General features: G+C 41.0%; 1 protein-coding gene across 1 annotated transcript; it reads right to left on the bottom strand.

The window, feature by feature from the left end:
- Window positions 1–387: 387 nt before the first annotated feature.
- LOC121785589 (putative late blight resistance protein homolog R1A-10) lies at window positions 388–3,718 on the bottom strand. The gene is made up of 3 exons (XM_042184062.1): window positions 3,557–3,718; window positions 901–3,468; window positions 388–769 (listed from the first exon to the last, which is right to left on the bottom strand). The coding sequence occupies exon 2, from the start codon at window positions 3,446–3,448 to the stop codon at window positions 911–913; it is 2,538 nt and encodes an 845-aa protein (XP_042039996.1). The 5' UTR covers window positions 3,449–3,468; window positions 3,557–3,718; the 3' UTR covers window positions 388–769; window positions 901–910.
- Window positions 3,719–13,489: the final 9,771 nt, after the last annotated feature.

Raw genomic sequence — 13,489 nt, 5'->3', positions numbered from 1 at the left:
CTACCTTCCTACATATTTGAAAAATAGAAACATTTGAAACGTTACTAGTTTTAATGTACAATTGGTAAAATAACATAAAAGAATGGTAAAGTAAAAGAGAGAAAATTGGATAAAGTAAAATAGAAGAAGAGAAAGTAATTAAAATACTGGTAGTGGATTGTAGGGTCCACTTCCTAAGATAAAAAGAAAGTTTATATTTTTAAGGAACGAACCAAAGTGGAAATAGTTTCTATTTTTAAGAGGCATAGACTGACCGTATCAATATTACGCGGTTGTTGAGGGTTTTCTTCAAGTTCAATACATTAACTGACCGTATCAACATAAAAAAAAAAAAAAAAAAAAACTGACCGTATCAACATTACGCATTTGTTGAGGGTTTTCTTCAAGTTCAATACATTTAATTTTTGCAAGTCATACCTTAAATACACATTCAATCAATGTAGGATAAATTACATTGTAAATTACATTGTCCCTAAGGATAAATTACATTGTAAATTTGAGTCCTCGATCTCAGCAAGTACTTCATTTTTCCCACATAGCAATAAGTTTATAAACAATGAATATTTCACAACTTCAATTCTGAAGAGTTGGAAAAATAACCACCATTACAACGATTAATACATTGTCAATTCCATGAGTCTTCACACACTATAAAAGCAAACGAATACAATACAACAGCACTGTGACAATCTCTACCTGCTTCCCACAAAAGAGATGATTGAAGCTGTATGAACAACAATCCTCTCTGCAAGCTGGACTTCTTATAAGTCTACAAAAAATAAGACAAAAAAAGGAAAGTGAGTCGTCTTGAGTGGGATGAGAGAAAATTTTCTAAATTTCTTTTTGCAATGAAAAAAGTGACTGAAAAGAAATTCAATGGGATGGGGTTTCAGTTCTTACCATCAGTCTATTAAAGGATCCGAATTAGTAGATCCTCATTTCCTAGCTCCTCTTGTTCCCTCTTTATGTGTCTTACTGATTCAATAAGGGACTCGCAGCAATCCTTCACCTCTATAACTTCAAGTGTTGGGATATCTCCCATTTCAATGGGAATCTCTTGCAATTTATAGCAGCGCCTAATAAGTAACTTTTGCAAAACTGGGAAGTGGTTAGACTCTGCTATCAGCTGCTCTATATCCAAGTCTTCCAAAGCCAGGAATTTTAGCCGCGGAAACCCCCCCTCGTATAATTCCCACTTAGGGCCGCAGAAGGCGCGCCACCGCAGCTTTAGTACTTGAAGATGTGGTAAATCAGAAATGATGGAGGTATGCTCATCCCACAGAAATCCACTTCCACCCAAGGTTAGCTTTATAAGACCAGAAGGGAAACCTAAAAGAGAAAATGCAGCTTCGGATTGGCTTGTGACTCCGCATTTGAATGACTCAAGGTGGTTCAGATAGCTAAAAACAGCTTGAAAACAGGAAACTTCAACAGCGTGGTCTGCTGGATTAAACCGAATCCCTAACTTGATTACGTTGGGAATTCTTGCAAGAACTCCATCAACACAAGTACGGAAACTCACACCTGAAAGCGTGAGAAGCTTCATGAGGTTCAGATCAGCTGAAGGAAGTGGCAGATCGAAACCCATGCAATGTAGGTGCCTCAGTTTTTGTAATTCCCATATCTCCAACGGTAGAAAGACAGGGGAGCTGATGGCCCGACTTGAAACAATAATCAAGGCTTGAAGGTCCCAGAGTGTGGATATCGATGAAGGTAGCTCCCCTTCAAATGTGATGGCCAGGTACCTCAACCGAACCAGCTTCAGTACTTGATCCGGGAACTTGCTAAATCTGATAGGAAGTGCATGCAGTACCCTTAGCCATTTAACACGCTCAAACACCGGCAATGGATCTTGATGCTCTGTGTCTGCGCACATGAAAACAAGAGAGCGTAGACGACCTGACCCCGTCACTCCAACTGCAACATCACTTTGGATGCTCAGCCGCCTTGGGTACTTTATGCCCACTCCAGAACTTGCAGTGTCTTTGTTTACAATATGGATTAATTTTTGCTGCTGAGCTTCAGAGACACAGACATCCCAAACGAGCTCCCGGATCACTCCGCAGGTTTTGATTCGACCAGTGTAGCTCCGCTCATGAACTATAACAAGACTTCTGGAAACAAGGTCCTCGAGATACTCCTCAGCTATTTGTTCCAAGCTTTGATCTGCTTCAGGCTCGATGAATCCCTCAGCAACCCATAATTTTATGAGTGTAGAAGTTGGGATAGCATAGTGACGTTGGAATAGGCACAAATAGAGAAAGCATGCCTTTAAATGCTGAGGCAATCCAGCATTCACAGCCTTTGGGATGCTTGTTTCCTGAATATGTGAATTCATATTTTGAGCAACTTTCCTCCAACACTCCACTGTTTTTGGTAGCTTAGATACGACTTCACCAATCTCGACTAGTGCCAAGGGAAGTCCGCCCATGTTTTTCGCAATTGTCTTGCCTATTGGGTCAAGTTCATACATATCCATCTCCATGTTAGAGAATGCTATCTTACGAAACAACCACCAACTTGCCTCTTCCGACAAGGGGCACTTTCGATGAATATATTCTCTAGCGCAATCCATATTCGTCATCCTAGTTGTAATCATGATTCGACTACCATTTCCCACATCTGGAAAGTATGGTCGGAGTTGTTCCCATACACGCATATCCCTTAAGTCATCTAATACAACCAGATAAGTCATATGAGATAAAGATTCCCTGAGACGGTCCCCTAATTCATGAACCGTCTCTTCTTTCTTTACTTCTGAAACCCTCTCATGTAATAATGGACGAAGAAGACGCAGCAATAACTCTTCCAACTTATATTTTACACCTATTACTACAATTAAGCGCATATCGAACTTGTAAACGATATCTTCATTGTTATATACGATCCTGGCAAGAGTAGTCTTACCAATACCAAACATCCCGACAATATAGCAAACCTGTAGCCCGGAATCTGGCTCCAAAAGACGTTTTTGCAACATTTCTACTTCATATTCCAATTCCACAAACCTGTGGTTGATTCTTGATAGAACAGGAACAGGAACAGGAACGGCAACATCAGGGGGCAATTGCTGGTTTCCTGTGAGCTCATTTTCCTTGGCCTTCAACACATCGATAAAGGGAGAGAGTTTATCTTTGACTTTCACCATTTTTGGGGAAAACCCAGCTGAACTATTCCAACTCCCATCTCCTGCAGAATGGACTACATCTGATAAATGGGATTCTATCAGATCTCGAGCATTCTGCAAAACATCCTTTACATCTTTTTCCAGTTCCTCAACGCTGTTGCTGTCTTCTAAAGATTTCACTTTATCAAAAAATGACTTTAGGTAACAGAGGTCTTCGTAAATGGGTTGAAGCTCCGAGCTGCAAATTTGAACTCTTGATCGAGCTGAATCAATAAGGGGCTCTAACGTCTGTTTCAGAGAAACGACTAATGCATAAGCCATTTCTGCTCTCTTTCTCCAACCTGCACGTAAAACACAAAAAGTCTCAATATTTTGTCTAAATCTGTATTTGGTATATAGTTAAGCAAGATCTGAATTAATGGAGTCGACCTCTTAAGAAGTAATCCGTAATCAGACTAGTATAGCAATTTCTGGATAAGTGGCATCAATGAGATATCAACAGATTACTAAACCAAACTACAACTAAGATTAAATTTGCAAGAGAGGGGTATGGCGCTTTCCTAAAGTCAATGATAAATGCATATCTGTAATAATATGGCTGTTCGAATTGAGGAGGAGAAATAATATATCTATAAAAAATTTCAACTTGCCCAGCTCGATCATGCTTTAATTTTTATTGGAGTACAAAAATGTTTATTCTTATTTTATACTACATCCTCCCTAAAATAGATACTTTGAGGACTCTGTATAGATTTTAGAGTGAACTATTTTAAGGTCCTAGATTTTCGGAGTCAGTGGTGGAATCTGAAATTTAAAGAAGCCGATACTAAAAACAAAATATATTCTAAATAGATCAAAAAGACATTGTTAAATTAAAATAAAAAATATTTATTATAGTGAAGCAAAAAGACATGTATCAAGTGACGTTTTTTTTAGCTTTGTCAAAAAAATATCACTTTGATACATGGATTGAACTATTGAGAAACAAAATAGTTCCGTAATTTAAAATTTTACGGACTAATCCGAAGTTGATCTTGTATTTCATGATTTAAACGTTTATATAAAAACAACCGTGGTTTGAGAGCCCATCAACATTTAGAAATTCCCCATAAAATATCACAACTCTTTTCTTGAAAACAATGAGACATGCTAAACGATGCAAGCACAAAACCCAATTGGGCCAGATTTATCCCAGGCCCAAGTACGCAAAAAATTAAACCCATCCAAGCCTCAACCCACTATCATTAATCTATATTGTAAATATTTTTATAACAACTTTAAATAAATTTTAATTATCTTCCCTAAATTGATTCTATAATTTCAATCTCCCAGACATATTTAATTGCACATTATCCATTAACACTGTTTTAACTACCCTTCTTATCTTTCTTAATTTACCAATTACATATTAAATTCTATGTGGTCCCAAATGTCCTTATATTTTCAGACAGAGGAAATATATATCAAAGGAATTTGGATTAATCCAGATTTAATAAAAACTTCAGGTTTCTAGTCATTATTTGGACTTATTTTGTTGTTGAAAATTAAGAGTAATTAGAAATCAATTTAATGGGGAGAGATAAGAATAAAGGAAAGGAGCCAAAATATTATGCAAAAATACATCACTCTTATAATACAATTAGTCCATTACCATAACATAATTCCTAGTACATTACCAAACTTAGTCCCGTTAGGATCATCCCTGGTCCATAGGTTATCCTAGGTCCGACTCTAACTCGAGTTTTTTAGGGTCCGACCCTAGCCGGAGCTCATCCAGGCGCGACCTAAAGCCACCTTGGTTCTGATACTACGTGTTAGGACTGTTGACTGCACATTAGTTTGATATTGTCCGCTTTGGTTCTAACCGGCACGGATTTCGTTTTTGGATCTCTTCCAAAAAACCTCAAACTAATTAGGATTGGACAACAAATCTATACAACTTACAACTTCTGTTCATTCTTCGATATGGGATAGGTTTGCACCCAACAAACCTTCCCTCAAACCGAGACCACATTGAGACATGTCGAGTATTTTCGGCACACTGCTTGCGAATGTAATTGAAATTCGCATGGTGCTTGAAAATCATACTTGAAATTCGCATGATGTCGGGAAAACTTGAAATTTTCACGATTGATTTTGATAATTCGTCATCGTTTAGAAGGTGAAAAGAACAATCTACTATTTTTATAATTTTAAATTTACTAGTTTTTTTTTTATTTTTATTTTTAAATTTTTAATCTTAACATAGTTTTACCATCTGCACAACATTTTCCAACAGGAATGTCACTGCGGCATCCGCATCTTTGACCACCCAACAACCACACACTGTATCAACTCATACTTCCTTTACTATTTAGTACTACTAGTTCTTTTTTATTTCATCCGTCCATTATTGTTATTACCCTTTCTAAAACAAAGCAGAGCAATGGTGAGAGCATCCACAATGGGACGCCCTATGGCGTGCCACGTCAGCAGTTTTATCCTCCTACCCTCCCACCTGCAATGGGACGCCCTAAGGCGCGCCCTATGCATTTTATTTTATTCGAATATTTAAATAACAAAAAACTGGGAAAAAACTTCATTTCATATATAAAAATTAATACATTACAATACGAATTAAAAAAAATACGCAAACTCAACGACGGCAGTTACTGGCCCACACTTCTTCAATCATGTTGTTCATGAGTTGCGCATTGAGGCATGTCTAGCTAGAACCTCGTCGAAGCCCGACGACAATCCTCTAGCGGGGGGCTCGGTCGCCGTGCTGGACGAGCTAGATGCACCGTCATCATCGTTCCACTCGGTGATGCTCCCACGTTCATGCTCGACTATCATGTTGTGCATGATAATGCACGCATACATGACGTCGGCGATGATTTCCTTGAACCAGAGACGAGCCGGCCCTTTCAATATTTCCCACCGTGCTTGAAGCACACCAAATCCCCGCTCGACATCCTTCCGCGCCGCCTCCTGCTTTTACGCAAATAAAACCCTCTGCTCACCTATTGGGCAACTGATTGTCTCCAGAAAAATAGGCCACCGTGGTTATATGCCATCGGCCAAGTAGTACCCCATGTGGTATTGGCGCCTGTTGGCAATGAACTCGATGGCTGGGCCGTTGCCGTTGCATTGCTCGGCGAAGAGGGTGGAGGAGTTGAGGACGTTGATGTCGTTGTTCGACACGGCTATGCCGAAGTACGCATGCCAGATCCAGAGCCGATGGTCAGCGACGACTTTGAGGATCAAAGTCGGGTGGCTGCCCTTGTATCCACTAGTGAATTGGCCTCTCCACGCCTTCAGACAATTCTTCCACTCCCAGTGCATACAGTCGATGCTCCCTAGCATTCCAGGAAAGCCGTGCGCCGTCTTGTGCATCTTTATCATGCCCAGGCAATCAGCGGCAGTCGGCTTGCACAAATATGTGTCGCCGTAGGCCTCCACAACTCCCCTACAAAATCTCTTCAAGCACTCCCCGCCTGTTGTCTCCCCGACGTGGAGGTACTCGTCGAAAATGTCCGCCGTGGTGCAGTAGGCCAACTGAAGGAGTGCAGCCGTGCACTTTTGCAACGGTGTAAGGCCGGGTCTGCCGATGTCGTCTTCACGATACGTGAAGTATTCATCACGTGACGATAGCGTCCGGACAATGCTGAGAAATAGGTAATGCGGCATTCTAAACCGCCGACGGAAAATAGTCGGTCCCCACCGTGGTTGATCGGAAAAATAGTCTTCAACCAGACGTTGGTGAGCTGCAGCATGGTCGCGTCGGACAGACGTCCGAAGTCGAATAGGCCTGCAGATCTGCTCCGCCGCCGCCGCCTCCTCGCGTTGCGGTTCGAGTAAGCATTCCGCCATGGCCTCTTCTACGGCTGCATCTAAGGATGCCGAGGTCTCCGAGTGCGAACTACTCGACTCCGAGGAGCTAGAACTAGTGGTGTCATCGTCGTGGTTCATTTTGGTATGTGAGATAGGTAGAAATGTGAGAGAGGAGCGAAACGAGAGAGGCGAGATGTTCGTATGAACAAGTGAATGAGAAACGAGGTTTAAATAGAAAAAAAAATCAAAAACGCGTGGCATCGTCCGCGACCATCGTCCGCCGATCCCGCAATGGGGTGCCCGATGGCGCGGACGATGGCCTATCGTCCGCCGAGCCCACAATGGCGCGGACAATAGGCCATCGCCGCGCTTCAACCGTGGACGATGCATCGGGCGTGGGTGTAGGGCGAGGACGATGGCGGGCACCCACAATGAGGCGGACGATGGCTCCCGCGGACGATGGTACGCATCGGGCGTGCCATCGGGCGTCCCATTGTGGATGCTCTAATAACTCACCCACCGCGACAAAAAATAAACAAATGCCACTGGTTTAAATTTATAATTTTACCTTAAGTTGGGAGAACGCATATGTCCCACGAGAATATGCATTTTTTTCTTTTTTAATTGTTTCAAAAATAATATATATTTTTTAATGTTGGAAATTACTTACTCTTTAATGAGTTGGAACTTATTTTCTACTAACAAAATTTTAATTACTTTTTCATTCTATATTTCTTTTATTTTATTAATTATACATTTAAATAAACGCTCAATCAAAAGTGTATATTGTTAAATGGGCAGTATAATTCAACCATATCTGTTGAGAAAAACGAGTTCCACACGGATTAAATTCTAATAAATTGCGCAAGTTGTTGATTGACAGCTCTTATAGATTATTTAAAGACCAAGACTCGATGCACATGTCATGTCGGGTCGGCCAACTCAGATTAAAATTTAAAAAGGCACAAGAGTTATATAAAGACTTAGACTTTAATACATATTGAGAGAAAAAGAATGAAAAGGTGTGAGGAAAAGCGTTTTTTAAGGAGATGAGAACCATAGAAAATTGCTCCCAACCGCACCTTATTCGAAATCCTGACTTAAACCCAAACTCAAAAGTTGTTATAAAAATAAAAATGTTTATAAATAAAAAATATCTTTGATTTAGTCTGGCCGGCCAGGTGAACCTCTTGATTAAATATATGAGCTTGATCCATAGTTTTAGTTGGGCCATGTGAATTAAATATAATTTTAGTGGTTTATAGAATTTTGGGTATCCGTATCCAATTTCGTATTTTTCAAATTTGAACACAAAAAATAAAAAATTATAGACGTTTACATTTTCGGTCCATTTACGTTACAAGGACGTGCTTCAGTTGTACATTTATAACAAAACCTTGCATAAGATATTCATCCACTAAAATTTACTGCTATTATGATTAAAAGTGGTTATGGTTATGAAAAAAGTAGTTGCTCTCAAGAGCATCCACTATAAGCGGACACTTCCAATAGCCCCGTCACTTTTTTATCCACAGTCCCAATTTATTTGTCCGCGCCAAAAAAAAAGTATCCGCAGCCATAGTGGACACTTTTTTTAGTCACATTTCACTTTATTTTATTTTTTTATATATTTTAATTCAATTATAATTAAAATATACAAAAGAAATTATAATTAAAACACGAGGAGACGACGACGATTTGCATAAGTTAATTTATGAAAAATAAAAACACAATTTGCAAACAATTGAGTATGTATTAATAAATGTTTCCAAATCATAAAATCCAAAAATAAAAATTGAAAATAATATACATAATCGAAAATAATACCAAAAATAAAAAAAATATTTTCGGATTCCCAAAAATATACATATTTTATTACCATTTTTTTGATTTTTTTGAATTTTTATAAAAAATTTAATCCCAAAATCATCTATAAATACACACATTCATCATCCATTTGAGCGAAATTCGGCCACGTGTAGTGAGTTTTTTTAATTTTATGAATTTAATTATGTAATTTTTAATTTTTAGGATTTAAATTATGTAATTTTTAATTTTTAAGACTTTAATTATGTAATTTTTAATTTCTAGGATTTTAATTATGTAATTTTAATTTTTTTTGTAATTTGTAATATTATTTCGGTTATTTTTAATAAATTTTAATTTTGTGGAAATGTTTTTATTTAAATTGAATAATGGAATCGTGGAGCCCTTGTGCTCGTCCTTGCGAAAGAGCACGGATATGAGTGTTGTGTTCTTGCCTAAGAGCAGGAAAAAGTGGGGCCGGACCCACAACCGTGCTCATTGGCAAGAGCACGGATGCTCTAAGTCACGTGCACTTACGGATTAAACTAACTTATTTTAATAATATTACATAATTAAGACTAATACTAGTTGTCACTAGCACAACTGTTCATCGTGAAGACTTTTATAATTGGCGAGATGTATTTTTTCGACTCCATTTAAGTTCACGGAATTGGACAAACATAGCTGTATATGAATGACCATTTAAAAATTCTATATCAGCAGTACATTTTTCTTCCATAAAAAAGGACCTTGTTAGGGTGTCCACTATAAGGTGGACACGCCCAATAGCCCCGCCCCAGTTTTTTGTCCATAGCCCCAGTTTTATGTCTATAGCCCTAAAATTCTATTTCCGCCACTATAGTGGACAACTCCAATAGCCCCAAAATTTTATAATCAACTTTCATTTTATAATATTTCAAGTAATTAAGAACAAATTTATCGGACTCTTAGTGGATTAGAAGAAGCCGACTATACGAATTAAAAATAAAAATAAAAATAAAATATAAATTAAAATTAAAATTAGAATCACACACTAAATTAAAATTAAAATCACACAAACGGGCCGCTACATCCTGTTGCACCTATTGAATCAGAGCATTCCAGTTGTCTCTCCACAAATTGTTCATTTCCGACCCCAAATTGTAGTGAGAGAAATTTGTATAGATGTTGTGTTTGAATGGTGTGAAAATAATGAATGGAGTGGGGTGTATTTATAGGTGAATTAAAATGTAAAAAAAAAAAATTCGCGCGCAATAGCCGCGGCTTCATCCTCGTGCCACTATAGCTCCATCGCCGCGTCCTCGCCCCGCACGCGGCTATCCCGCGTCCGCCGCCTCCCTCCCCCCTCGCCGCGTCCACCTCCGGGGCGGACAACTCCGCCACTATAAGGCACCCCGCTTCCGCCCCGCTTCCGCCCCAAACGCGGCTATAGCCGCGGGCGTGTTATAGTGGACGCTCTTATATGACCGAGTTTTTCTGGTCACTTTCATAAATTATCAGAAATGATCTCTGGTGGATGATAGTCATTCTCACTAAGGGTGTGCATTCGGGTTTCGGTTCGGTTTTTTGCCAAAACCGAACCAAAACCGAAAAACTGAATTTAGTTCAAAATCCAAACCGAACCGAACCCGAAAAATCGAAACCGAAAAACCAAAAACCGAACTTAAAAAACCGAAAAACCCGAACAAAACCGAAAAACCCAAAAAAAAACCGAAAAACCTGCAAAAAAATAAATAAATATAATATAAATATATATTTATATATGTGTATTTTATTTTATTTTATATATACTAATAGAATATTTATATATAATATATATTATATAGTAGAATATATTAAAAGAATATATATATTATATATAATATAATATATTAAATTAATAGAATATATATAATTTGGTTTTTCGGTTTTTTTCTTCGCCCGAACCGAACCGAACTGAACCGAAAAACCGAAATTTTTTTATTTTTAAAACCGAACCGAACCGAACCGAAAAATCGAAAAAACCGAACCGAATTTCAAAATTTCGGTTTGGTTCGGTTCGGATATTCGGTTTCCGGTTTTTTTGCTCACCCCTAATTCTCACTCACATTTTATCCATAAAACTAAGAGCATCCACTACACTGTCTCCCCACCGTCCCTTAAACTACTATTTGAGGCTCCCACTGAACTTTTTTACTCCATCCCTTAACTAAGGGACGAAACCTGCAACGCTCCGTCCCTTAAACCGTCCCTTAAATTACTATTCATTCAATTTCATTTTTTATATTTATTTCCAACCAAATTCAATTAAAACAAACACACTTTATTAAAAAACACACAACATAAAAAAAGTACAACTTAAAATTTTTTAAAAAAAACACACAATTTAAATCCTAAAAAATTAAACGGTTGCTTAATTTAAAATACAAATTTAAAGAAAATAAAAAAACTACTCCGCCGACGAATCATCCCCCGAAGGCGGTCGAGGTGTAGGGGGAGTCGGAAGGCCAAGTTGTGCTGCCATATGTACAATTCCATTCCACCAGGCCGCGTATTGGGAGGGCGAGTAGCGGGAAACGTCCGCCATTGTGGCGGTCATGCACACCGCCATAAGTGCGTCTGAGCCTTCCCGCGAGCCCAATCCCGTGCCCGCCTGGCTTGATTCGCCTCGGCTCTTCCTCGATCTAGCCGCTTTCGCCGCCTTCGTCCCTTGCGGCTGACGGCGCCCACGGCTGGATCCCCCGGCATCGCCGGCCGTACCCTCAAACTCCTGCGAGGCAGCCTCTAGTGCGTCGCTGCCCTCACCGTTGTCACCAGATGAGTATTGGCCACTCACCGCCGACCCACCGTTCCTCGTCCTTGACAGCCTGCCAAACATCAACAAATTTGAATTGTTTGTCGGTGTCCTGGTTATAGGCGCGCAAAGCCGCACTCAGAATGTCGGCTCCCGAAGCGCCGCTTTGGTAGTGCGCCGCTTCGGTCGAGTAGATGCCGCATAATTTTTTGACCTGTCTGTCGACTCGGTCAAAATGAGAGCGGAACATTTTAAATGTGCGCTTGCGCGAGCCTTTCGGCTTCATCTGGTGGTAGAGCTCGCAGAACTTTTCCCAGAAACACTTCCGGGGTTGTTGATTCCCGACGATGGGATCGTACGAGACGGTAACCCAGGCGTTGTACACTGCCAGCGTTTCGAGGTTGCTGTACGGATGCCAGCCTAGATCCTCTTCCTCTTCCTCTTCCTCTTCCTCTTCCTCTTCCTCTTCCTCTTCCGCTTCATCCTCCTCTTCGCCCGCCTGGGGTTGTACACCGCCTCGACCACCTCCACCGCCTCGGCCTACTCCCGGCGTGGGATGAACGGGAAAATCCTCCCGAATCTGGGATAATCCCTGCGAATACCGCGGGGCGGAGGGACAGGCATAAGCATCAACGTCAAAATTGGGTGGTTGGTACCCCCGGCGTCGACGAACCGGAACCTCCTAGTGTGTTGATCATGGTCTCCCAATCGCCGAACGCGTTGAGATCCCACCCGCCGGAGCCGGAACCGCCGTAGTTGCCATCGCCGGACATCTTGGAGAAGAGTTGTTAGATGAAAATTGGAGAGAAAATTGAGATGATTTAGGAAGAATAGATAAGTATTTGTGTGTGAAATGAAGATGAGTTAGGAGTATTTATAGAATAAAAAAATTAATTAAAAAAAAACTGTATTATTACCGTTAGAATTTTTTTTAAAAAAATATTTATTGCATCAGCACGTGACGACGCCCACTCGCGGGCCGGCGAGTGGGCGTCACGCACGACGCCGGGTCGCGCCACGTCGCCGAGGCGCGTGGCGAGACGTCCCGTCGCTTGTCTCAGAGATACGGGACGCGGGACGAGTCAGCGCGCTGCAACGCGTCGCGCGACGGACCCGTCTCTCCGGGACGGATCGCGGGACGCCGGCGCGCCGCATAGTGGATGCTCTAAGAGCATGCGCAGCGGTGGCGTCCGTCGCCATCGCCGTCCGCGCCGCTGGCACGGACGCCATCCGCCGCCGCTGCGCTCGCGCCGCTGGCACGGCGCTGCTCGATGTATCGAGCACGTCCGTGCCAGCGGACGCACACGTGGCGCGCTCCCATTCGTCAACGGCATAGCCGTTGCATTTAAACATTTTTTATTATTTTTTTTAAAAAATCGGTTTTTTATTAAAAAAACCGATAAAAAAAAATTCATTTCCCCAAAAAAATATATCCGTTTATAACCGTTTTTTACACATTTTTTAATTTTTTTTTTCATTTTTTTTACCCCAAAAATACACACTTTCATCTATAAATACCCTCAATTTCACCCCAAAAATTCACATCAAACTACACAACTCTCATCATCATTCTCCAATATCCATTCTCATCTCCATTCTCTCATATCCATTTTCATCTTCATTCTCTCATACCCTACAACATCACTATGTCCGGCCAAGACGATAACCCTTCGGGCTCCCACGGTTGGAACCCCGAATGATTCGGTTCACAACCGTTTCCTAGTCCGGAAACGGAATATTCGGCCCCTCCTCAAACCCAAGATTCGGCCGTTCCGGGTGGCTACCGTCCATACCCAATCGACGACCAAGGTGCCTCCGAAGGGCGCTACGGGTGGACACCGGAGCCTAGGCATCGCGCCCCTTCCCAAATGCCGATTCCTCCATCTCGCGCTGGTGTCCGCACACCGTACTCACCGGCGGAGATGGAAAGATTGTTCAAGGCGTACTTGGAAATCTCCGAAGATGCGGTG

Source organism: Salvia splendens, chromosome 21 (assembly GCF_004379255.2).
Source record: "Salvia splendens isolate huo1 chromosome 21, SspV2, whole genome shotgun sequence".
Taxonomy (NCBI): domain Eukaryota; kingdom Viridiplantae; phylum Streptophyta; class Magnoliopsida; order Lamiales; family Lamiaceae; genus Salvia; species Salvia splendens.
Note: the sequence above shows the minus strand (reverse complement) of the source record. Positions and strands in the feature narration are given on the sequence as shown.

Excerpts from the sequence above, each read along its gene's own strand:
- LOC121785589 (XM_042184062.1), bottom strand. The coding sequence starts at position 3,448 with ATGGCTTATGCATTAGTCGTTTCTCTGAAACAGACGTTAGAGCCCCTT.